This window comes from Pelophylax lessonae (assembly GCF_965119305.1).
Source record: "Pelophylax lessonae genome assembly, chromosome: 1".
Lineage (NCBI taxonomy): Eukaryota > Metazoa > Chordata > Amphibia > Anura > Ranidae > Pelophylax > Pelophylax lessonae.
This window is the reverse complement of record NC_138768.1, coordinates 218,746,365-218,773,088: the sequence shown is the minus strand read 5'-3', so window position 1 is coordinate 218,773,088 and position 26,724 is coordinate 218,746,365. Positions and strand designations below refer to the sequence as shown.

At 45.8% G+C, this 26,724-nt stretch overlaps 1 protein-coding gene across 1 annotated transcript in view; it reads right to left on the bottom strand.

The window, feature by feature from the left end:
• SPRING1 (SREBF pathway regulator in golgi 1) overlaps positions 1–26,724 on the bottom strand; it is a 56,993-nt gene that overhangs the window by 28,697 nt on the left and 1,572 nt on the right. Inside the window, exon 2 of the mRNA XM_082274234.1 lies at positions 5,267–5,423. Coding sequence (XP_082130360.1) covers positions 5,267–5,423 — 157 coding nt within the window. The remainder of the gene's footprint in view (positions 1–5,266; positions 5,424–26,724) is intronic.

Below are 26,724 nucleotides of genomic sequence, written 5' to 3'. Positions count from 1 at the left end.
AATAATGGCGGCGCCTGTGGGCGCAAAAAGTGCACTGCACAACACCCTCTGGGAGCCTGGCAGGGACCCCCCCTTTACAGCCACAGCACTCCCGACCCCACAGATACAAGGCGGCCGGCCGTTAGTCACCCACTGCACAACATCCACTAAAAACACCCCTGGACGACCCCCAGTGGGCAAGATGGGGGGGGGTGAGGGGGGGGGGATGTGAGGAAGGGGGATATGGGAAGACCCCTTGTAAGGATAGGAAAAAGTAGGGCAGTATCGCCAATACCACCGACCCTGGGAGGACCCGCACTAACCCCTAACTTCCCGAAGGAGAAAGGGGGTTACTCACCACACCAATGAAGACTAAGCGAGATTCACTCTATGCAGGTCATGTCCTCATCTTGGAACAAAGGGTGCTGCGGGCCCAAGGTACGCTGCGACTCCGGGCGCAACCAGGTCGTGTGCGTCCGTGCGAGGTGTCCCACTCGCAAGCCCATTCACTCCAGTGGGATAATGTCGTGGCCGAGCGTGGAGCTGAGGTCTGCACGCTCTCACTGGCCAGACTGGGGTGACCGTCAGAATCTAGAATATCCAGTGTGTCGCCCAGTCCGACAATTGATTGTAGTTCTCACGGGAACAAATAAACTAGAAAAGTACCAAAAGTGAATAAAAAAGTAATTTTGTTTAAAAAAAAAAACAAAAAAAAGAAGAAGAAAAAAAAATGCCAGGACCAGAGAGCCCAGCAGGGAGCTAGGTCCTTAGTCCTGACTAGGCAGAAAAAAATCTGAATCCTAGAGCAGGAAGGAGTATACCACCTGGGACTGCCCATTAGGCGTAGTTAAAGCTCTGTTAACTCTTTTCCGCCTAGTGTCCTACTCCTAGGAAGCCCAGCATAACCATTTTGATGAATGAAGATGTGTCGCTGTGTCTGTCAATGAATGAAAGAAAAAAACTCAACACACAGCCATTAATGTCTAAACTGCTGGCAACAAAAGTGAGTACACCCCTACGTGAAAATGTCCAAATTGGGCCCAAAGTAGGGAAGCACCGAATGTTCGGCAACCGAAATTATTCGGCCGAAAATAGCCAAAAAAGCACTTTCGGTGTTCGGCCGAATAAGTAAATAGGCCGAATAAATTTTGCCGAACAATGAAGTTCTGTAGTAAATGATTTCTTTTTACCACTAGGAGGACAGTGCACACCTCAGGCTTTACCAGGCAGTTAAACTTCTCCACATATCCTTGTCACTTCCGGTTGCTCTCTTCTATACACAACAGAGGACGGCTCAAGTCTCGCAATGTTTCCTGAAGAAATCCTGTTTGGGCGGAAGTTGTGTTTGTAGCCTGAGAGTGATAGAGAGATGGATGCGGGGGGGAAGGAGGTTGGAAGGACGCTGCTGGTTCGGCATCTCCCAGCTGAGCTGAGTCCCCAGGAGCAGAGAGAGCTGCTGGAGAAGAGCGGAGCATGCAGTGTGCGCATGTGTTGTGGGAGGACGAGGGGGAGCCTAGTAAGAGGGAGCACAGATACTGTGTATGAGCCCCTGTGTGCTCCATGTGTACAGTGATCGCTGTGTGTAATACTAGTACACTCCGGTTAGGAATAAATAACATTGAAGCCGACATGTGGGTATGATTTGTATTGGTCCAGACTGGCACAGTGTACTTACCTGACGGATCCCTGGGGAAGCTGGAAATGCCCCTCCTCCACTGATCACCGCAGTCTTCTGGGTCCAGTGCCTGAGCAGCTGCATAGTGACCACATGGAGAGGTTCGCTGGCCACCGCTACCATTTACAGAATATTTTGAAATTGTATTTTTGTTATTTGATTTATTTATCTGAAAAGCAACACAAAATAGTAAAAAGCAAATTTTTACCATTTAATTATTGTAATAGTGAAAAAATTGGCAAAATAAATGGAAAAAATGCGAAACACCGCGTTCGGTATTCGGCCTTCGCCCAAGCATTTCATTATTATTCGGCTTCGGCCAAGAATTTCATTTCGGTGCATCCCTAGCCCAAAGTGTAAATATTTTATGTGGCCACCATTATTTTCAGCACTTCCATAACCCTCTTGGGCATGGAGTTAACCACAGCTTCATAGGTTGCCACTGGAGTCCTCTTCCACTCCTCCATGACGACATCACGGAGCTGGTGGATGTTAGAGACCTTTCGCTCCTCCACAGTCCATTTGAGGATGCCCCACAGATGAACAATAGGGTTTAGGTCTGGAGACATGCTTGGCAAGTCCATCACCTTTACCCTCAGCTTCTTTAGTAAAGCAGTGGTCGTCTTTGAGGTGTGTTAGGGGTCGGTATCATGTTGGAATACTGCCCTGCGCCCCAGTCTCCGAAGGGAGGGGATCATGCTCTGTTTCAGTATGTCATAGAACATGTTGGCATTCATGGTTCCCTCAATGAACTGTAGCTCCCCAGTGCTGGCAGCACTTATGCAGCCCCAGACGATGACACTCCCACCACCATGCTTGACTGTAGACAAGACACACTAGTCTTTGTACTCCTCACCTGCTTGCCGCCAGAACACACTTGACACCATCTAAACTAAATAAGTTTATCTTGGTCTCATCAGACCACCGGACATGGTTCCAGTAATCCATGTCCTTAGTCTGCTTGTCTTCAGCAAACTGTTTGCGGGCGTTCTTGTGCATCATCGTTAGAAGAGGCTTACTTCTGGGATGACAGCCATGCAGATCAATTTGATGCAGTGTGTGACGTATGGTCTGAGCACTGACAGGCTGACCCCCCCACCCCATAAACCTCTGCAGCAATGCTGGCAGCACTCATACATCTATTTCCCAAAGACAACTTCTGGATACGACGCTGAGCAACTGCACTCAACTTCTTTGGTGGACCATGGCAAGGCCTGTTCTGAGTGGAACCTGTCCTGGTAAACCCCTGTATGGTCTTGGCCACTGTGCTGCAGCTCAGTTTTAGTGTCTTGGCAATCTTCTCATAGCCTAGGCCATCTATGTAGAGCAACAATTCTTTTTTCAGATTTGCAGAGAGTTCTTTGCCATGGGGTGCCATGTTGAACTTCCAGTGACCAGGATGAGTGAGAGCGATAACACCAAACTTAACACACCTGCTCCACATTCACACCTGAGACCTTGTAATACTAACAAGTCACGACACCCGGGAGGGAAAATGGCTAATTGTGCCCTATTTGGACATTTTCACTTAGGGGTGTACTCACTTTTGTTGCCAGCGGTTTAGACATTAATGGTTGTGTGTTCAGTTATTTTGAGGGGACAGCAAATTTACACTGTAAGAGCCCATTCACACTAGCGCGACTTGTGAGGCAACTTGTGTTGCCCCAGGTAGCTTGACATAACAAAAGCAATGTTAATCAATCAGTGCCATCTTAATTGCCACTACTGAAGTCGCTCCGACTTCAGAAAAGGGTCCTGTACTACTTTGAGGCGACCTGTGATCCGACTATCCCATATACTTCAATGGGAGTTGCCTCCTTATCTTAATTGACACGACTTGTTATCAGACTTTCCAGGAAGAAGAAAGAGATTAGCCAGGCATTCCCCACAGACAAAGTCGCCTGTCTCTTCAAAGTAGTGAACAAGTCTCTTCCAAGTCTCTAAACAAGTCTCTAAACAAGTCTCTAAACAAGCCTCTTCACAAGTCTCTTCACAAGTCTCTTCACAAGTCTCTTCACAAGTCTCTTCACAAGTCTCTTCACAAGTCTCTTCACAAGTCTCTTCACAAGTCTCTTCACAAGTCTCTTCACAAGTCTCTTCACAAGTCTCTTCACAAGTCTCTTCACAAGTCTCTTCACAAGTCTCTAAACAAGTCTCTAAACAAGTCTCTAAACAAGTCTCTAAACAAGTCTCTAAACAAGTCTCTAAACAAGTCTCTAAACAAGTCTCTTCAAGTCACGGGGCGACTTTCTGGTAGTGGTAGTGTGAACCAGCTCTTATACAACCTGTACACTCACTACTTTACATTGTAGCAAAGTGTAATTTCTTCAGTGTTGTCACATGAAGATATAATAAAATATTTACAAAAACGTGAGGGGTGTACTCACTTTTGTGAGATACTAATATATAAAATATTCCTGTTTCACATAATAAATGAACCCCTTATAGTACTGATTATCTGCAGTTTTTGTACTATAAAATGGTCAATTTGTATTTTTTTTTTTAAACCCCATCATGGAAAAAAGAAATTAAAAAAAAAAAAAGAGCATGCACAGAAACCACATACACGGTTTGAAAATTCCTTTGACCTAAAAGTTTTCTAGTCTGCTCCCTCTAATTTTCCTGTTACTGTGGTTGCAAACCAACGTGGATTTTAACCCACTAAAGATTAGAAAATTGAACTTTTTTTAAAATGAAAAATTTCAAAAGGAAAAATGTTTTGTTTGTGTATGGCCAGCATAAGTGACAGCAGGTGCATGCTGTATCAAGCGACCTGCCTATGACAAGGGAGTCTGTCATGCATATTATATAGTCCTGTCTGAAAATCGTAGGTCTTTAAAAAATTTTAGTCTGATGATTTGTACCAGATTCAACCTTTAATAATATATACTGTATATATCTTCTGTTATTCTCAGAGTGGATTAGATATTTTGTTCCCTAACCATATAGCTGGTTTTTTTTTTTTTATATATTTACCACTGCATAGAGATATTGAAGAGTAAATTGCTTTTTTTTTTTTTTTTTTTAACTTTACATATTACCTAAATTATACACCAAACTTTTTTTGAGGTTTGAATCAAAACATTAAAATCGGCCAGCTTATCGATTATGAAAATAATCATTAGTTGCAGCCCTAGAATGGACTCATACAGTTTACCCTTCCCATTCACACTAAAGTGCAGCATGTAGATGTGAACCAGTCATGAAGGAAAGAATAGGATTTCTACTTGACATGCATTTTCATGAACCAAAGTGCAAAAGTTTTGCTTCAGGAAAATGGACAAGTATGAATCGGCCCCATTTAAAAAAAAAAAAAAAAAAAAACACAACCACAGCTCACAGGATAATAGTTACCATTTTTAAAAAGTGTTCTATAACAAAAACACAAACAGGTAAGCTGTGAAAGAATGAACAAGTTTGGCCACCGCTACAGAATGCAGAACATACCCTCTACAATAAACTGTTTCTACCTACAAAAACTAAACATTTTATATATATTGCATCTTAAATCAGTATTTTTATGTCACACGGTATTTGCACTGCGGTCTTTCAAACGCAATTGTTTTGGAAAAAATACACTGCACTGAATTGAAAAAAAAAAAAAAAAACTACCTAAGTCATCTGTAATAAGTAGTTTTCCTTGAACAGAGTTCCGGCACTGATCTCTGACCCGGCTGCTGTTTCCCAGGTTGAACTGAATTTTCCAATGAATGCTTTGTTCTTCATCTCTTGTCTCAAGAAGTGTTCTGTCTCTCACTGTTCTTTCTTCCTGAGGGAGGAATAAAAGAACAATTTAAAGAAATACTGCACATGAAAAAAAAAAAAAAAAAAAAAAAAAAAAAAAAGAAGAACACAGAGGATGTTCATAAAGAGCAACTCTATTTTTAATATTGCAAAAATGTACGTAGCACCCTCCTAGGTAGGTGCTAGAGAGAGTATAGTTTTCGATCTTTTCTGCTTACCAGAGAGATCGCCTGGTAAATCTATATTGTTCTCTTCCTACCAGAGAGCAGGATCTGCTAGTGAGGTCTGCTCATGGTGCTCAGGTGCAGTTCAGTTTGTCTGAAATGTTTCACACTGGTCCAATAGGGAGACATTTTGGACAGTGGGAGGAAACCTGACAAATGAGTCCACAGACATTTATTACAGCCCTGGTGATTTGGCAGAGGAAAGTGCCTCAGTGCATGCTGGGATACTGTATAAATGCCAAGAGCAGCTGCCCCTCCTCTGTAGAAGTTGTCATGCGGCCTCAGGTGGTCGACCTGAGGTCCCTGAGAGTTAGAGAGGAGCTAAACCCAGAGGTCCTGCAGAGCTGACTGGAAGGGAGACACTGGAAAATGATCTGATTCTGCATATAGTGAGTACAAATCTATGTCATAGGACCTGTCCTGAGGGGGCATCTCTTCAGCTAGAAGAGTCAGTGGACGGGTGTCAGTCAAGGGGATGCTAGAGAGTGTCCTGAGGATAAAGTAGTTGCATAAAATCTGCTGCTGGAGAGAGCAAGAAGACTTGACCCCTTCCATACAAGTGGCAGAATGGTTAAAGCAGTGTGACTGCTTCCACAAGTAACCTGGTGAGGCCAAGTGAGAGTTGTCCTCATCAACTGTAAATAGTTCAAGTTGGAGTATCCCACTATTCCCTTCTCCCATTCAAGTTCCACAATAAATACCAAAAAAAAAAAAAAGAATCCTGGACTGTTTATTAAGTAACGAGCAATTGGGAGTAAGGATGGATGTGTGAATTGTCTCTAAGGCTGCATTCACATGTCAACGTATGGATCGCGGCGCGATTCCGCCCGCGATCCAGAGATCATTGCAAATCGCAGGACGCCTGTGCGTTGCCCGTGATTTGCAATAGCACCCCAAACGCTGAGCGATGTTGCCGCGATTTCCGCCTGCCGAATCGTGGTAACCTCGCGCAAAAAAAAAAAATTGTGGGGTGCATTACGCTCAAAAAAGTACAAGAGCTTCTTTGGAGCGTATTGCGTCCCGTGATTTTTTTTGCACGATGTTACCGCGATTCGGCAGGCAGAAATCACGGCAACATCGCTCAGCATTTGGGGTGCTATTGCAAATCATAGGCAACGCACAGGCGTCCCGTGATTTGCAATGATCTCCGGATCTCGGGCGGAATCGCGGCGATTCTGCCCGCGATCCATGCGCTGACATGTGAATGCAGCCTTAGTGACTGTCTGCAGGTAATCAGAGGAGGCCCAAGAAATCATCACACATCACATAGCAAGCTCTATGGGGACATTTATATTTGCCTAACAAGTCATTTGGATCACTTGGGACAGAGGTAGCACAGGGTACTAAGAAATCTGCTGCAGCTCATGCATCCATCAAAGGAAGCTGGGATGGTGCCAGAAATCTCAATAGAATGTGCCAAACATGCCCTTTATAGCTCCCGGGGTTCCAGAAGTCCCAGGGGAGGCACAGGGGTTCTTCCAATATAGATAATGATTGGTTTTAGTAATGGTCTTTTATAGTTTTCCATCGCTGTATATAAAAGACAAATGGCTATTCTTGTTAACATAGGCTGAATACAGAATTTTAGCTTTTCATTTGTCAGTGAATCAGTATGTATCCATGCGTGAATAGAGGGCAAGTATAGAAATTGGTTTTCATTGGATGTATCAGAGAACAAGATGTCATTATTGTACCTCACCATTGTTTATTGAAAAAATGGCAAGAGATATCATAGGGTTTTTAAGGTGCATAAAACACAATCAATATTTTTATATAAAATTCCAAACATTTTATTAGAAAAATGTAAAAATGCAATTTACTACATATACAGTTGATCTCTGCATGTATGGCAAGCAATTATTCCAGATTTATGCAATCTTTCTAAACATGTTTCACTGTAAATACAGCTTATTCAGGAGTAATGAATATTGCTTTTCCTATGCCAATAAAAAAAAAAAAATGATTATTTTTTTCAAGGCATTCAATAAAAGTTATCTATGTATAAATTCTCGAAAAAAAAAAAGGCTGCTCACATGCATTGGACTATATCTGGAAGGATCTCATCATAGAAGACCAGGACAATACATACAGGCCCATTTGATAGAAGAAAATTATTGTTTACAGCGATAAATCACAGCATTATTAGCCATGAGGCAGCATCACATAGGAGACATTCCCTTCCACTAAGATAGAGTCACTGTGTTCAGGTAAGTATTGGTGCATCATAAAGAGTAGTTGGATCCAAGTTTTTAATCTGGTGGGGAACAGCATATACAAAAAAACTACTATCTGCAGATAGAATATAAATAATTATTCCTACATTTATACAAATATGCCTAGCATAAATTATATTATCTAATTACCTTGTATTAGAACTCGACTTAATGCCAGTCCTTACAACAGCACTCAAATTTAGGTGCAGTTAGGGCTCTTTCACATGGGCGTTCCGTATGTCCGTTTTTCATCCCATCCGTTTGCGGATGAAAAACTGACATAATGTATCTCTATGTAAATACGGATGTCATCGGATGATCATCCTCTGACATCTGTTTTTTGTCAGTTCAGTTCAGTTTTTTGAACAGAGGAGAACCCTATTTTTTCTTCCTTTCAAAAAACGGAACGGAAGCAAAAACGGATGTCAGTGGTGTCATCCGCAGACATCTGTATTTACATAGACATGCATTATGTCAGTTTTTCATCCGCAAACGGATGGGATGAAAAACGGACATACGGACAGGATGACACAAGTGTCATCCGTGTCCGTTACAAAAAAAAAAAAAAGGACCTGATCGGGCAAAAAAAAAAAGGAACGCCCGTGTGAAAGAGCCCTTAAGTGTTTGAATGAATGTCAGCAGCAGTATACCGGTCCCCAATCACTATAAGAGATATAATGCTCCATGTAAAAAACTGCCAAACAGTTGACTAGAATGTAAGAAGTCCTAAAGGAATATACTTCAGTTTTACCTGAAATGTGTCATGGATGTGATCCCCTCCAAGAGTGTGGCAGAGGGCAATCAGACTGCCACACCTTGGCTTTATAAGTACTCCACATCTCCAGGCGTGATTAACACACCTGTTGGAGAGGTAGACACCGAGGAGTCTCAACCGCGCACGTGCAAGGCGGGGTCGAAGGTCGGCACGTGCATCAGAGGGCAAGTATAGAGGCATAGTAGATAAATTCAGAATGAACAGCATGCATGTAATCTAAAACCTCATACTCCTCAAGTTAGTCGCCGTGTGCTCTCCAGTTTTTGCAGCATCTAAAAGGTTTTTGGACTTATTCATTAACCATCGAGAAGGAAAGTGCGTACAAAATTGGAAATGTTGCCAAAATCAATAGGATGTTTGCTTCGTTTTTTAGTAAAGGTTTTACACATTTTCTTTTCTTCAGTCTAATGCCCAACTCCAGGCAAAATGTTTTCTCTTCCTATGCAGTGGTTAAAGCGGAGTTCCACCCATTTTTAATACGTTGGATTACATAGCTGTATGTAATCCCCTTTAAAACGACTTACCAATGGAAACTTTTTTTTTTTTGCTAGTAAATACCTTATTTTCTGGTTTATTCCTCCTCTCCTCACTTCCGGGTCCGATCGGCGATGACGTCATTCGGCGATTCGCAGTGTCTGCTGGGATGTATTCCATGCCAGAAATCTCGCAGTATTACCAGGAGCTGAGCTGTACTGTGTGTATTCAGGCCGTGACCTGCCCCGCCTCCGCCCCGCCTCCTCTCAGTGAGTTGTACTGTATTCAGGCCGTTCTTTGCCCCGCCTCCGCCCCGATTCCTCCTCACTGAGAGGAGGCGGGGCAGAGAACGGCCTGAATACACACAGTACAAGCTCAGCTCCTGGTAATACTGTGAGATTTCTGCCACACACTACGAATCGCCGAATGACGTCATCGCCGATCGGACCCGGAAGTGAGGAGGAGGAGGAGGAATAAACCAGAAAATAAGGTATTTACTAGCAAAAAAAAAAAAAAAAAGTTTCCATTGGTAAAAGTCGTTTTTAAGGGGATTACATACAGCTAAAGTTACGAAAATGGGTGGAACTCCACTTTAACTTCTAGTTTTGTCTAGGGTTGAACACAGCGCCTATACTGTCCCGATCCATCGATCCTCAAGAAATCGTTGCTCCCCCACAACCAGTGGTGGACTGTTCCTGTCGTATTCATGTCAAGAGCCGGTTTATGGGCATGATGATCTCAGGAACAGTCCACCGCACAAGGCCGCTGGACTGCGGGCGTTGGGGAGGGGGGGGGGGGAGGTAAATCGGATGATTAGGCAAGTATATCTCGACTCTTCAAACCCCTAGATCAAAACAAGCTGTTAACCCATGCAGAGCTGTCACAAAACAAAAAACAAAATTGCCATGAGTTCAGCTTTATGTGAATCAACTCCAAATAGGCTGGAGACTGAATTGACTCCAACAACAGGTTTTATTTCTAATACATTGAGCACACATAACTTTCTAATCCAACCCCAATGTATTCCAGTGTTTATATTAGAGTTTCTTCCACTCAAAGTTAAACTGTCACACTGAATGATTCACAGGGCAACTGTGTGACAATAGGTCTAGTCAAGATACAACATATTGTCAAAAGTATTGGGCTGCCTGTCTTTACATGCACTTGAACTTTACTGGCATCCCAGTCTTGGTCCTTAGGGTTCAATATTGAGTAGGCCCATCCTTTGCAGCAATACCAGCTTCAACTCTTCTGGGAAGGCTGTCCACAAGGTTTGGGAGTGTGTCTATGGGAATGTTTGACCATTCTTCCAGAAGTGCATTTGTGAGGTGAGGCACTGATCCAAATCATTAGGTGGATTATGGCGTGAGGTTGTATTTCAAGGGTTGGGCTTGCCCCTTGCTTCAAGTGAAGGAAACTCCTAAGGCTTAAGCATACTGAGACATTTTGGACAATTTCATGCTCCCAACTTTGTGGGAACAGTTTAGGGATAGCCCCTTCCTGTTCCAACGTGTCTGCGCACCAGTGCACAAAGCAAGGTCCATAAAGACATGAATGAGCAAGTTGGGGGTGGAGGAACTTCACTGGACTGCACAGAGTCCTGAACTGAACTCAACCCGATAGAACACCTTTGGGATGAATTCGAGCGGAAGCTGGGAGCCAGGCCTTCTCATCTATCATCAGTGCCTGCCCTGACAAATGTGCTTCTGGAGGAATGGTCAAACTTTCCCATAGATACACTCCTAAACCTTGGGGAAAGCCTTTTCAGTAGAGTTGATGCGGTTATAGCGGCAAAGGGTGGGCCAACTCAATATTGAACCCTACGGACGAAGACGGGGAAGTTCGAAAATATTGATCAGCAGTCTGGATTCCTCCAGCGTCCAACAACCCTGAGTGGAACGCAGTCCCAGGACACCTCCCCGCCCAGACAGACTGGTAGCTGTAGGGACCACTGTTCAATACATAGGGAGAAAAGATTTGCCCTGCCGAAGAGCGAATCCAACAAACCAGGGAAACCCTGGTTTCTCGGCTCAGCCAAATCCGATTGTCCAGGGACTTTGGACACATGTCCCATTTTACCAGCATCTCCCTTTGGGGGTACCTTGTATGGTACTGTGCAAACGGAACTGCCTCGAAGGTAAACACCATCAGACTCAGACACGCATGCAAATCTGGAGGGAGGACCACCTGCTGGACAGCAATGGATGAACCGCAGCATGCAACTTCTGGAATTTGTCCAGAGTCAAGACCCAGATAATCCAATTTTCCTGGATGGAATCAGTTAACTTCTGGTAGTTTAGAAGCCAACCAAACTTCTTCAGGGTCTGTATAGTGATCTCCACGTCATCCATCAAGGCAGAAGTAGACTCTGCTCGCAAGAGGAGGTCATCCAGGTAGCCCAGCACCGCAATCCCCCTCTGACGTAGCAATGCCAGAACCAGGGCCAACCCTTTTGTGAAGACACGAGGAGAGACCAAAGGGTAACGCCACAAACTGATACTGTTCCTCTCCCACAGCAAAGCAGAGCAAACGCTGGTCTCGGGCACATATGGTGTAGGGATGCCACTATTGTGAGAATGGACTCCATTCAGAATTTCTGAACCCGCAAAAAGCAGTTCAGGGCCTTGAGGTCCAGACCTGGACAGACCTTTGAATAAAGGTTTGAATAAAAACCTTGAAACCATTCCAAGACTGGAGCTGGGACAATCACCGCCCCAGAGAGCGTGCAAACGGCCCGGGGACAGGCGTACATTGGAAGGGAAGAACCTTCCCAGAGGCCAATAACAAAATTCTATCTTGTAACCGGACAGAATCACCTCGTGGACCCATTTGTCATTTACCAAGAAGTCCACAGGCCCAGAAACCAATGAAGAGGGGTAAGGGGACACCTTTATGCCTCAAGAAGCCTTGTTCGTGGGTCCAGAGAATCCTGCTCTTGGCTTGCCAGACCAGGGCTGCTTGGAACCTCCTAGAGGAGGGCTTGAAAGGTTTCGAACCCTTGTCAGTGGACCCTGAGTGATGAAAAAAACTTTTTGGGCAGAGAAAGAAAGGCTGCGTCTGCGACAAGGTTCTTTTAACTTTCCAGACTATGGAAGAAAGATACTCTTCACCCCCTGTGAGACTCTTAAAGATGTCAGCCAGGGTAGCCCCAAACAGGCGATCGCCTTGAAAAGGTAAATCAGTCAAAAAGCTTTTTGAGAAGTCTGGTCCGCAGACCAACACTTAAGGCACAATACACGCCTAAGCACCACTGCCGAAACAGATAGCTTAGAAATCAGGGAAGCCGCGTCCAAAGGAGGCATCACAAACTGCAGCCCCTTGACCAATTGGTCCACCAAGTCAACAAGGGCAGGGGGGAATCTGTTCACCCTAAAGATTAAGGCACAAAAGTTTAGCCCACATAGCTATTGTTTGCAACACCAAGGCAATGGCCAGGACCGGCCTCAGACTTGCAGGCCACAGACTGCGCCTTCCCGTCAGCCAGATCCTTAAAAGCCAGAGATTCCTCTACCCGAATCATGGTTGCCTTGTTCAACCTGGAGGGATCCACCACTGGTGGGACAGTCACTCTTGAAAGGGGTACCTCATTGCAAAGCGTTTAGGAACCACAAACGAGCGTTTTGGGCACTCCCAATTTTTATATACAAACTTTTCAAAATAGGAGAGAGAAGGAAACACTTTTGCCGTGCGAGATGGCTTGTGGGTGCTAACAGCCAACTCCGCCGCATCCTCCATAATTAAAGTCTCCGCACTGTAATCAGTGCGTCAACTAGCGCCTTTCCGTGTGCAGCTACCGGTATGGAGGAATAATCCTATCTGATAGGTCAGGAAGCGTGGCTACAAACCCCGCAGGGTCGGCCACATCCGCGGTGGCAGAACCAGGATCTGACGAGACAGGCGAGGACGGGGGAGACAGTTTGCTAGCTCGCCGCCTAAAGGCCACCTCCACCCAGGAAACAAAGGACTCCAGGACCGCAGTGAGCGCATTAAAGGGGGGCTGGGACCCCGAGGGACCTGCCGCCTCCAAGAGGGTTTCAGGTGGGGAAACATGCTCCCGCACCTCCATAAGGTAAAAAAGGAACCCACCACAAAATGTGGCCAGCACCGCTATGGGACTCCCCCACTGCACCTGCATCACCACAGGGGCACCTGAAATCAGAGCACCCCACAACCTGAGAAGGAGGGACCCCACCATAGTAGCACCGGTCTGCACCAGAGATAGCCAGTATCCAGGAGCCGCATCCAGGGGGAAAAAGAAACCCACGAGTCAACATCTGGGGAAGAGGAGGAGCTCCCACAGCCAAAATCACCACACAGAGGCTCCCCTGTCATGGCCGCTGCTCCGACAGCCAAACATGGCAGCCGGACTACATCATGGCCGCCGGCCAAGATTCACCAAGGCCCCAAAGTAATGGCGCCGACCACCACACAGGGCATCCACGAGCCTCCCAGGAGGAATCCCTGGAGCTCAGGCAACAGCCACCATGGAGAGGGGGAATCCGGGAACAGGACCACCATCAGTGGCTAGCGCACCCTTAGCCATGAAGTCTGTCCGCTAGTGGCGTGCCCCCCCCCCGCTCCCCCCCCCCACCGGTACAGTGCAGCCCACCATCCCCTACTATCCGCCAACCCACTGCACTACACCAGAGAGAGGGACCCCTAGGTCCGATCGTCCCAGGGAGGGGCCCGCGCCCACCCCAAACCACATCAAGGGGGAGAGGGGGGGACATCTTACCCTCCATACCCAGAACCAGGGGGGGCACCAAACCAGACAGAACCTCCTCAGCATAGAAATGGGGGGGGGGGGGTTGTCAGGCAAGAGGAATGCTGCGACTCGGGCCAAGACCTGGTCGTATGCGACCTCGACCTTGTGAGGCGTTTAACTCGCAGGCCAACCCACATCCAGTGGGGCTATGTCGCGGCTGACCCAGCGCAGAGCTCTGGTCTGCGCATGCTGGCCAGACTGGGGAACCACTGGATCTAGAGATCCAGCCCATCACCCCGTCCAGCAGTTGAATGTAAAAAAACAGGAAAAAAAAAGGCCAGGTAAATACAAATGACCAGGGATCCTGCCAGGGAACTAGGTCCTTACTAGGCAGAAAAAAACTGAAGGCCTATAGCAGAGAAGGGGATGTATACCACCTAGAACTGCCCATAGGCATAGCCAAGTATTTTTACTGCCTAGAGTCCTACTCCTGTAGGGGGCAATATAACCCTATGGTTCTGAATATAGAGAGCTGTGTCCATCAATGAACGGAAGAGAAAGGCCTTAATGTGAAAAACAGAAGGATAAATAGTAAAGCATATTTAAATTGCTGCACTTGGGAGATTGGGGGTACTTTGCAGAATGCAATAAAGAATCATGAACTGAATCATGCATATGGCAGGGAGAGAATAAACCATATGTTAAGTAATGGCCATCCTCAAAAGTGAGATAATGAAGTGATCAAATTAAAAATATTTAAGAGCAATTCCTCTTTTTTACTTTCAATTTAAAGCAACATTAAAGTCACAAAAAATGTTTGAGCAGTTACAACGGCCACTATCAACCTGTAAAAAAAACAGTCCTATTTTGTAAAGTACATCTTTGGTCCCACAGGGACTAAGATTCTCAGTCATAAATGACATATACAGTATGTAGTCTATATACAGTATGTGCTAGATGCAGCAGAGCAACAAGATTACTAGGGCTGTTAATGAACAAGCAAATGTTTAGCTAAGTGTACTGTTTTAGGATCAGTTCACACCACAAACTGAAAACAAATGCAGCCATCACATCTAAAAATTGATAAACTGCAATATAATAAATGTTTGTTTTTGGGTTTAATACTGCTTTTCACAACGTTTAGTGATAGCTGCTGACTTCTGAAATATGGTATTATCCGATTTGCTTATTTTTAATAACATCTCACAGCGCCCCATTTTTTTATCTTCGGTATAAAAGAAGATGTATAAAATAAAATGATCAGAACAGATCATTTGGCAAATCTTATTCTTTTTTCTGTTTATCTGTCTCCATGCAATTGCAGTTATATTTTCAGTGTCTCATCGAGAAATATCCACAACGTTTTTACAAGCCAGAGAGCCGTGCCTTGATAGGGACCATCAGGAACGCAGACCACTAAATACTACGCACCTAATGAAACTTTTGATGCCGAAACTTCTGGATGCACTTGGCGGAAACCGAAAATGACATATATATTTTTTAAATAGAATTGTATTATATTCGACTTTTTAATATCATGAATTTAAATGAATATGAATTTATTGTCAGCCATTATAGCACCTTTAGTGCAAGTAAAGCTAAAAAAAAAAAAAAAAAAATGCATCCCTTTAAAAATTCCATGTATGTTTTCACACTGGCTTGTTGCGCTTCCGCTGAAATGCATTGAAAACGCAGCAAGAATGCTTTAACAGCGCACCCCTTTTACGTTTTTGATGCGGTTTTTGGGTCACATGGCCTAAAAAACACACCATAAGCACAGTAAAATCGGGACAAAATTGCGTGTGTTTTTGGCATCATTGTCTGAACTTTTTTCTCTATCGCCAAAATGCTGAAAACACCAATTTTCAGCCGATATGTTTCGGCTGACGAAATTTCGGTGCATCTCTACTAAATGCTGTCAGGGATAGAGCTCTGCAATTCTTTATGTTAGCCATATAGGGCTGCCTAGGCTAGAGCTACATGGTAGGGTCAGAATAAAACCCACGAAGAGACGAGGAGGATCTGCTTTGTCAAATTGTCATAAACCCCTTCTATTCACATGAATAAGTGGAAGCTACGCTTGTAAACCTGCAGATATATGCTGTACTATTTGTTCTAGAGGCAGGAGGGTATATAGGCACAAGCAAAAATACAGGCAAGTCATTATAGGCATTGACTTAAGGGAATTAATGGTCAGAAAATGCCAAGAGTGGACATGGGAATGGGTGACGTGGCCAAAAAAAGTACAGCCAGGCCTTTAAAATATGAAGGAAGTTTTTAATTTACAGGTATACATTTTCTGTACAATTATGGCCCTGTACTGTGCAGCAAAGGAACATAGTAGAATAGCTTGCCCATGGCTAAATTAGCAAATGAAACTAGCCTGATGGGAGTGTTTAATAAAAGTAAAGCTCACATTTATTATGTTTGACCAAAAGATGCTGTACAACACCACCCTGCCTGTTTGGCTTTAGGAGGTCCGTCCATAAAAACACAAGATCTAGATTATATGCAACAGCCAATATTGTACAGCGCAGAGGTTTTAATGCAGGGGTGGGGAACCTTTTTTCTGCCAAGAGCCATTTATGTATTTATAAAATCATTTGGGGGCCGTACAAAATCATCAACTTAAAAATTAGCCTGTTATATTTGGTCAAACATTTAATTAACTCTTCCCTAATGTGATGGCTGCAACTGCTTCTCTTTGGTGAGGTGTGTGATGTTAGCTGGTATTGATGATGTTGCTAATCGCAACTGGTTTTCCAGGTTTGCATCGGTCAGTCTGGAGCGCAGTGGACTTTTTGTGGTGGTAAGTTTTGAAAAGAACTATTGGCGGGTACTGCTGGTGGGTATAGCTGGCTGGTACTGCTGGTGGGTACAGCTGGCTGGTACTGCTGTGGGTTCGTCTGGCTCAGGCTGGTACTGCTGGCTTGCACTGTGCTGTGGGTACTGCTGGCTGGTACTGCTGGCTCAGGCTGGTACTGCTGTGGGTACTTCTGGCTCAGGCTGGTACTGTGCTGTGGGTACTTCTGGCTCAGGCTGGTACTGCTGGCTGGTACTGTGCTGTGGGTACTGTTGGCTGGTACTGCTGGCTCAGGCGGGTACTGCTGGCTCAGGCGGGTACTGCTGGCTGGTATTGCTGTGGGTACTGCTGGTTCTGCTGTGGATACTGCTATGGGTACTGCTGGTTCTGCTGTGGGTACTGCTGGCTCTGGCTGGGTACCTCTGTGGGTACTGCTGGTTCTGGCTGGTACTGTTGCGAGTACTGCTGGCTCTGGGTGGTACTGCTGGCTCAGGCTGGTACTGCTGGCTGGTACTGTGCTGTAGGTACTGCTGTGGGTACTGCTGGCTCTGGCTGGTACTTCTGTGGGTACTGCTGGCTCTGGCTGGTACTTCTGTGGGTACTGCTGGCTCTGCTGTGGGTACTGTTGGCTCTGGCTGGTACTGCTGTGTGTACTGCTGGTTCTGCTGTGGGTATTGCTGGTTCTGGCTGGTACCACTGTGGGTACTGCTGGCTCTGGCTGGTACCGCTGTTGGTACTGCTGGCTCTGGCTGGTACTGTGCTGTAGGTACTGCTGGCTCTGGCTGGTACTGCTAGCTCTGCTGTGGGTACTGCTGGTTCTGCTGTGGGTATTGCTGGCTCTGGCTGGTACCGCTGTGGGTACTGCTGGCTCTGGCTGGTAACGCTGTGGGTACTGCTGGCTCTGGCTGGTAACGCTGTGGGTACTGCTGGCTCTGGCTGGTAACGCTGTGGGTACTGCTGGCTCTGGCTGGTACCGCTGTGGGTACTGCTGGCTCTGGCTTGTACCGCTGTGGGTACTGCTGGCTCTGGCTGGTACTGCTGTGGGTACTGCTGGCTCTGCTGCGGGTATTGCTGGCTCTGGCTGGTACTGTTGCGAGTATTGCTGGCTCTGGCTGGTACCGCTGTGGGTACTGCTGGCTCTGGCTGGTACTGCTGGTTCTGCTGTGGATACTGCTGGCTCTGGCTGGTACTGTTGTGAGTACTGCTGGCTCTGGCTGTTTCTGGGTGGTACTGCTGTGAGTACTGCTGGTTCTGGCTTGTACTGCTGGCTCTGGCTGGTACTGCTGGCTCTGGCTGGTACTGCTGGCTCTGGCTGGTACTGCTGGCTCTGGCTGGTACTGCTGTGTGTGTGCTACTGGCGGGAAATGCTGGCTAGGAGAAGTGTAGCAGCGCCACGCTGGAGGAAGAGGTGATGTTTCCTGTATTGGTCACAGGCGGAGTGCATTTGATATCACTCCACCTGTGACTCACTCAGACTGTCATAATTGAGCAGGAACTATACAGGAAGCATCGGCTCCGTTCTGACAGATCAGCTGAGAGACACAGACTCAGCTGTACAGGGGGCCGGACCAGATGACTGTGGGCCGCATACGGCCCCCGAACTGTAGGTTCCCCAGCCCTGTTTTAATGCGTCAAATCACCATACTGAGCTGTATTTGGCTAATATCCTAAATGAGGACAACTGGAATAAAATAAAAAAAATAAATAAAAAAATAAAAAAAAGGTCGCCTATGCAAAACAGTTTAAGCTGACCATACATTACACAATGTTCCTATTCAATTTCCTTCAGATTTAACTTCAACTATGTAGTACAAGGACCTGCCTGATTGCATACAAATTAAAAAAGTGTTTAGGCTTGACATCATATTATATGGTTTTGGGCAATCTAACGGAAAATTGTACAAGAAAATGGTATAATGTGCTGTACAAGAAGCTTCAGTTAGTGGCATTTATTAGATTCATGATAAGACTGGGGAACAGGTATGGGAAAATGGTAAGCCAGTGTCAATTATGTTTAATAAAAGGGATAATGGCCCTGAGGCCAGAAAAAAAGTATTACTACAAGAACTCTCCTTTCCTGGGGAAAAAAACCTGTTTAGAAGACATTTCCGCAGACCTGGTCTGTTTTTAATACAGGCGATTTGCCTACAGAATTATTATCAGAAAAATGTATCTCTTGCGTAGTCCCAAATTGAACCTCTACTGATTTCCAAGCCACTTAAACTAAGACTGGGCAAATGGAAATAGTCTCTATGGTGATAGTTTCCCCTACCAATAAATTAGGTAGTGGGCAAACTGTGCTAACTTTTAACCAGTAGCCTGTCGGAAGAAGTTTTAAATTCTGCCTGCGGAGTACTTTTAATCCAAGTCTCAATTCTGCCTTTCCCACCAGAACTAGAAGTGATACCCACTGATTTATGAGTCTCCAGGAAATCTGATGTAGGCCTACTGGATTGTACCCCAGGGATGATAAAAGGAAAATCAGAAGCCCATCTCCAGCATATTAGACAGTCCTCATAGAGCTTGGCTTAAAAGGAGGGGATGAAAGGTCAGATCACTCAGGTGAAAGAAGCAGTGTTTGGCCTATTAAATCTCAAGCCAATATACCCTTGTTTTCAATTGAAAATAATTCAGATAAGAGTGGGCAAATACCATATTTCATGGTGGATAATTTAAGAGCCAATTATCAACATATTAGAGGGCGACACTCCTATACTCCTATAGTGCCCAACCTTTACTCCAGCATCTGCATTACAGGAAACATTTATACAGACAACAGATGTGCTTTTGGAACAGCTCGTAATTTTTGGCCCATATGAATAGTACAGAATTTTTTGAGTAGCGCTGGGAAACCGGTGAGACATGCAAAACAGAGAGCAGCCATTTGAAAAACCAGAAGTGACATGACAGCCAGGAGTAAAATGCATTACCAGAACAAGCAGCTAAGGATGCTGCCCTTATGACACCTGAAGTTACATCCACTTTAGGGGTCACCCGGGTAGCAGGGAAAAATACCCTTAAGCAAGAGAAGTCGGATCAAAAAACCTTAAAGAGGATCTTCACCCTCTAAACTAAAATGTAAAAATCTGCAGCTGAAATTAATGTAGGTGCTGACTTAAAAAAAAAAAAAAAAAAAACACACACACATTTACCTGTCGCAGGATCCAGCAATGTCCTCACACAACCTGTCTTCGGGTCCAAGCGCCAGCATCTTAACTGTGGAAAATCAACTGCGACTCCTTGTGGCTTCACAGCTAGCTGCTCTGTATGCATGCACGAGCCAAGGCTGAGCCCTGTAAATGATGCCCCACAGTCTCCTGGGACCTGTATTGTGTCCTAAGAGGCTACAGGGGAGAGGGGGGAAATTTTATATTGCGGCAAAGTTCCCCTTTTGGTTGGTGAAGTTCCCCTTTTATTCAGTTGCTAAAACAGGCATCTGATGATGAGAAAGATAAATGGTTCAAAATGAGCAGGGCCTGGGGAGCACTGAGAACAAGTGGTGTCTACCCAGGCATTTATACGTTGTTTTCTCATAACTGGCACATGACATCAGTCACCTCACCAAAAATACATTAGTGACGCCTCCTTACTGCTATTGGATAGAATCTGGATTTAGTAAATTTGCAGCAAATGTTTTGCTGTTAATGTCTCACATGTGTTCTGTAATTAGTGGGAAGGTCTGTCCAAGTTCCCCAAAAACAGTCTCCTAAGCCAGGTTTCCCTTTTCAAAGAATTCAAATAGACTACACTCCTAGTAATGCCTAGTAGTATGCTTTAGTTTGCTTTGACATGTTCTTAGGTTGGCCTGAGGCCTGAACGATGGCTAACGCCAATGCAAAAACAACAGCAAAGAAAATTCAGAGGAACGTAGTTTGCAGATATGGAGCTCCTGAAACTACTGAGAGTGATGTGATACCTACTTTACAGGAGAGGTAATGAAAAAGGTCATGGATACACTTAAAAGATGTATGGGATTCTTTTTTTATCCCCCCCATTCATACTTACCTAGGTGGATGCAGCATCTGTCCAATGCTGTATCTGTCCCCCAGCACCTCTACACTGAGAATCGAGCAATCGAACACCGCCAATCACTCAGTTCTGACAGCTCCCAAAGCAAGGAGCTGCCGACAAAGATCTCTGCTCTGCCTCCTCCTTGCTAATTGGAGAGCTGGGCTGTGGAGGGGCGGGGAGCGGCCGGCTCAGGCTCTCAGGGGCTCACCAAAACAAGCTTTGGCTGTACATCTCCTTTAATATACAGCAAACCTGTCATATCCCTGACCACCAACCAGGCTTTATGGAATTTTGAAAAACTGATGTGCAAAAATTGAAGCAGAAACCTGGAAGGAATGGGTAGAAGCTTTACCAATAGCTCTATATTCTGTACAAACTACTCCTAAGCAACAACTTGGTTGTTTTTTTTTCCTGGGAGAATCAACCAAAACAGCGCTATACTTTCTTCAACAGTTACAGGCTTCTCGCTCTAATCTACTAGAATATATTCGAAATTTGCAAAGAACTATAAACAAGGCACGTAGAAGGTGTTCATAAAGCTCTATTCCTAACCCAGATTATGTTTCAGGTTTCCACAGGATCAAACCAGGTGATTGGGTGGTGGTGTCGATATGACACATCAGAAAGAAATTTGAACCACAATTTGACAGGCCATATTTGTTACCCCTGACAACAGGGACTTCTATCAAATTGGAAGGATAGACCACCTAGATTTATGTGAGTCACTGCAAAAAAGCTGCCATTTTGCTAAAGACCAGAGCCACCGAGCAGCAGTAAATCTTTAGGCTGTCAGCAGATCGACCTCTAGTGGCTCTGATTCTAGGCACAATGCCAACAATGCCAAAAAATGGAGAGCAAATGAGCATGTGCAGAGCAGGGTGATACAGTGCATTACTGGATATTAAAACAGTATAGGCACCTATTTTGTAATGTTTTACTTAACTATACCTGCAAAAGGGGCCAGTATGAAATGATCTAGCAGGACTTAAAGAGGTAGTAAAGTTATTTTTTTTAAGTTTTACCTATGGGTAAGCCTAGAATAAGGCTTACCTGTAGGTACAGGAGTGATCTCAAACTTGTGGCATTTAGGAGATATTCACACTGCATGGAGCCGGTGATGTGCGGGAGTGACATGATCACAGCCCCGGCCACTCATACAGCCTGGAGCCAGCAAACCCAGAAGGAAAACCTGGGAAAATTGAAGCCCTGTCAGGGGGAGACAGCATGCCACTGGGGGGCTTTATTCTAAGTATTTCATAATTTGCTTGTATGCAATGTATACTAGCACATTATGCCACTGCCAGGGATTTTTTACTTTTTTGTTTTTGTGCAAGCAGCGGTTTACTTCCGCTTTATTTTCTGACTAATTTTCCACTATAACCCCAAGGGCATCCATTTTGTATATAGACTGAAGTTGGAGCATGAATATGCTATCCCTCTTCCCTTTTGAAGTGTTTAGTGTAACAATTTAGAGATAGTTGCTGACTTCTCAAATATAGTATTATTCTATTTGCTAGTTTTTAATTGCATCTCACACCACCCCTTATTTATCTTGGGTGTAAAATAGGATCGGTCTGCCCTTGTGCGTCACTGCTCCCTCCATGTACAGCCCATTATACTATAACAATAGGAGGCATTGGATAGTCTTCATAACTGTACTATGAATAGCAGTCCACCCATGTATGCATTACTGGACCCTGATTATACAGCTCTGGTCTGACTTACCGCAGTATTTATAGAATAACAGGATTTACATACAGTTGTCAGAATATTGTAGAATGAACAGCAGGTTGTCCATATGTGTATCACTGTTACCTTCCTACCTGCACCTTGTGTTGTTCACCTGCATACGATGTGATTTGATGATGTAGCTTCATGGTGTCATTTGCTGCCTGTAAGTACATCCTGTAGTAGAGGAAAGCTTCAAATTCCTGTATCAGCAGTTTCTATTTGTATTCAAACATGAGGCACTGCACAGGTTATTGCATGACCTCTGTCTGTAGTCTATGTCGCTGACCCCGCCTTCTACTTCTAGGTGCCAGTCCTGCTCTCTGCCGCCAGCCTCCTCCGCCTCACCTTCAGTCACTTTCTCCCTCCTCCTTACCCTCCTCCGCAGCTGTTAGCTGAACAGCGGGAGGCAGCACAGCTGAGGGGGGAAGGGGTGGGGGAGGAGGAGTTAGGATTGGTTGCTAGGTCTAGCAAATCCCTCCCCCCCGAGCGCAACGCACTCCTGAGCCCTGCACTCCTGAGCGCAACGCACTCCTGAGCCCTGCACTCACGAGCGCAACGCACTCCTGAGCCCTGCACTCACGAGCGCAACGCACTCCTGAGCCCTGCACTCACGAGCGCAACGCACTCCTGAGCCCTGCACTCACGAGCGCAACGCACTCCTGAGCCCTGCACTCACGAGCGCAACGCACTCCTGAGCCCTGCACTCACGAGCGCAACGCACTCCTGAGCCCTGCACTCACGAGCGCAACGCACTCCTGAGCCCTGCACTCACGAGCGCAACGCACTCCTGAGCCCTGCACTCACGAGCGCAACGCACTCCTGAGCCCTGCACTCACGAGCGCAACGCACTCCTGAGCCCTGCACTCACGAGCGCAACGCACTCCTGAGCCCTGCACTCACGAGCGCAACGCACTCCTGAGCCCTGCACTCACGAGCGCAACGCACTCCTGAGCCCTGCACTCACGAGCGCAACGCACTCCTGAGCCCTGCACTCACGAGCGCAACGCACTCCTGAGCCCTGCACTCACGAGCGCAACGCACTCCTGAGCCCTGCACTCACGAGCGCAACGCACTCCTGAGCCCTGCACTCACGAGCGCAACGCACTCCTGAGCCCTGCACTCACGAGCGCAACGCACTCCTGAGCCCTGCACTCACGAGCGCAACGCACTCCTGAGCCCTGCACTCACGAGCGCAACGCACTCCTGAGCCCTGCACTCACGAGCGCAACGCACTCCTGAGCCCTGCACTCACGAGCGCAACGCACTCCTGAGCCCTGCACTCACGAGCGCAACGCACTACTGAGCCCTGCACTCACGAGCGCAACGCACTACTGAGCCCTGCACTCACGAGCGCAACGCACTAGAGAACCCTGCGTTCCGAGTGCAACGCACTCCCTAAAGCAGTGTTCAAGCCTTTTCTGCGTTCAATAAAAGTCTGCAGCTACAAAAAGTGTAGCTGATGACTTTTAATAAACACACACTCACCTGTCCCAAGATCCAGCGATGTGGCTGCCGAAGCCTCTATCCTCTTCCTTTTCACTCGGTGGCGCCGGCATCACTAATGTGGGCACCCGGCTGCGACAGCTTGCAGCTTCACCAGCAGGTGTGCACTGCACATGCGTGAGTCACGCTGCGCATTTTGATTGCCCGGCAATCTTCAGCCACCTCTGGCGTGTCCCAGAAAATTGCAGGGGGGAGAGGAGAACTTCTGCTCGGGGTGCCGTAACGCTCCGAGGGAAAAGTGTCAAAACCAGGTACCTGCACCCCCCCAAAAAAATGACATGCCAAATGTGGCATGTCAAGGGGGTTAGGAGTACTTAGAGCGGAAGTTCCACTTTTGGGCGAAACTCTGCTCTATAACCCTGCATTCTGAGGGTAACTTACCCCTTGACCCTGCATTCTGAGGATAACGCACTGGTGAACCTTCATTCTAAACGTAATGCACTAGTGAACCCTGCATTCTGAGCGCAACGCACTCCTGATCCCTGTATACATGTGAAATTTTATAGAAAATTAGTTGCGTATAGGTCTCATGTTGTGTCTTGCAAGTCCAGCTATAGTCACAAGTATCCATGTGAGAACAATTTTTCTTCTATTATATTGCAGCTTACCAATTCTTATATGTGATGGTTATATAAGTTTCCTTTTTAGGCGTTCTTCCTTCTATTTCTTCTGGGGATCCAGCCAGTAAGTCGGTTGTGTTTCAACGGAAAAGCTCTCTTGCAGTTAAAGAGATGAGATTGGTGTCTGTATAATATAGGTAGTGTGTTACTGGCCAAATCACCAGGGAAAAACACAGAGGGGGGAAAAAAGAAAAATTAATGCAACCACATCTAAGGATTGGTAAACTGCAGAATTAGAGGGTTATCACCTTTTATATTAAAAAGCCTGAACAAGAACTTTCATGGTATAGCGAGGTTCATTTAAAGAAAACTATAGATTAAAAATTATATTAGGAGCCAGTTCATACTAAATGCAGTCCTGTGCATTTTTTCTGTATCAAAAACGCATTGATGGCAGGTTATTTGGTTTCCAATGGCATAGTTCACACTAGTGCAGTCAATTCCAGAAAAAAAAAAAAGTGGAACATGCTGAATTTTTACTGTACTGGACCGCGATAAAACGCATCAAATATACACTGGAACACACGTCCTCATTTAAGGTTAAGGGAAAAAAAAAATGCGCCTGTACATACAGGCATGTAAACATGCACTGCATAATGATAAAAAAAAACAAAAAACAGAAATCTGAGTTGCCAGTCATTATTTTTGCTTGTATACTCACGAATACATGCAAATGCCATGCTTCCTGCTTGGGTGTGCATACTTGGGTTTTATTCTGCCAGGAATGTCTATGCTCATACATCGGTACAGTGTGCAAGAGGCTGAATATTTACTTTTCCTGCTCCAATCCGGAGAAACACTTCAGGAGTGCTGATCTCCTGGCTCTCCCTCCCCCCCCCAGCTCTCAGTTCCTCCTGCCGACCACCATACATCATTACTAGATACTGAGGTGATGAGAAGGTCAGCAGGAGGGATTTGTGGTAACAATATGGAAGAAGCATGGGGGGCAGGGTCGCCATCAGGGGGCTACAGCCAGTACTCCTGTATGGGGCCCCGACACATAGGGGGGGCCGGACAGCAGGAAGATCGGTAGGATGACAGCATACCTCCCAACCTGGGCAGGACTGTCCCGCTGTACAGAGGCTTTGTCCGGCATAATTCTGGTAATAAATGTTACCTTCTAGCTCAGAAGGACCTGCAGCAGTGGGAACATTTAGAACAGCCAGGGATTGGCTAACAAACCAGCTGGGTGTGCACTATGCAGCCACAATGAGAGACTGCACCTGACAAATTCATGCTGTGATGTCGGTAATGGGCGGAACTGCTACTCAGACCCACCCCCTGTGTCAAGCAACACGTGCATAGGGAAGAAGGAGAAGGAAGATATGGCAGCCAGAAACAGAAAGGTATTTTAGAAAGGTAATTATGTGGAAGATGGGGGACCTTTGGGGAAGATGAGGGCAGAGGAGAGGTGTGTGTGTGTTGCAGAGGTTGTAGCAGCTGGGAAGAGGTGCAGTACAGAGGCATTTACATACATTCGCTACTATGTACAGCTTGGTATGGCACTACTCCCGATTTTTAACATTGGCCTCAATGGAGAATCTTGGTTAACTTGGTATGGCACTGCTCCCTGTCTAACATTTGCATCTATGGGAAATCTTGGTCAGCTTAGTAAGGCACTACTCTCTATCTAGCACTCTCCTGAACCCTGTGCATAATGCACTCCAGAACCCTGCATTCTGTATCTAGCATTCTCCTGAACGTATTCCTGACCCCTGCACACTGTACAGGGATGGGGTTGTGAATTTGTGGAAGGATTTGGGGGGTTGCGCTGTGAGGGGTGATTGTGAGGGATTTCTGCTAGGAAGAGGGATTGGGGGAGGGGGTGATAATATAATTTTGATATTTTCTAGGGATGCACCGAAATTAAATTCTTGGCCGAAGCCGAATAATAATGAAATGTTTGGCCGAAGGCCGAATACCGAACGCGGTGTTTCGCATTTTTTCCATTTATTTTGCCAATTTTTTGTCCTCTCTCTTGTCCTCTCGTGTCTCTCTCTCTCTCTCTCGTCCTCTCACTCTCTCTCTCTTGTCCTCTCATGTCTCTCTCTCTCTCTTGTCCTCTCATGTCTCTCTCTCTCTCTAAATGTTACTGTAGGGAATGGGATTCAGTGCACACTGCAGCCTTGTACCATAGGGTTAATGTTAGTGACACTGTAGGGATTGGGAAGGATGCTGGGAATGGAAATCAGGAAGCATGCAGGCAGCCTTGTAAATTTTAATTGCAGATACAGGGCACTGGGCAGGTCAGGGTTAATGTGGTAACA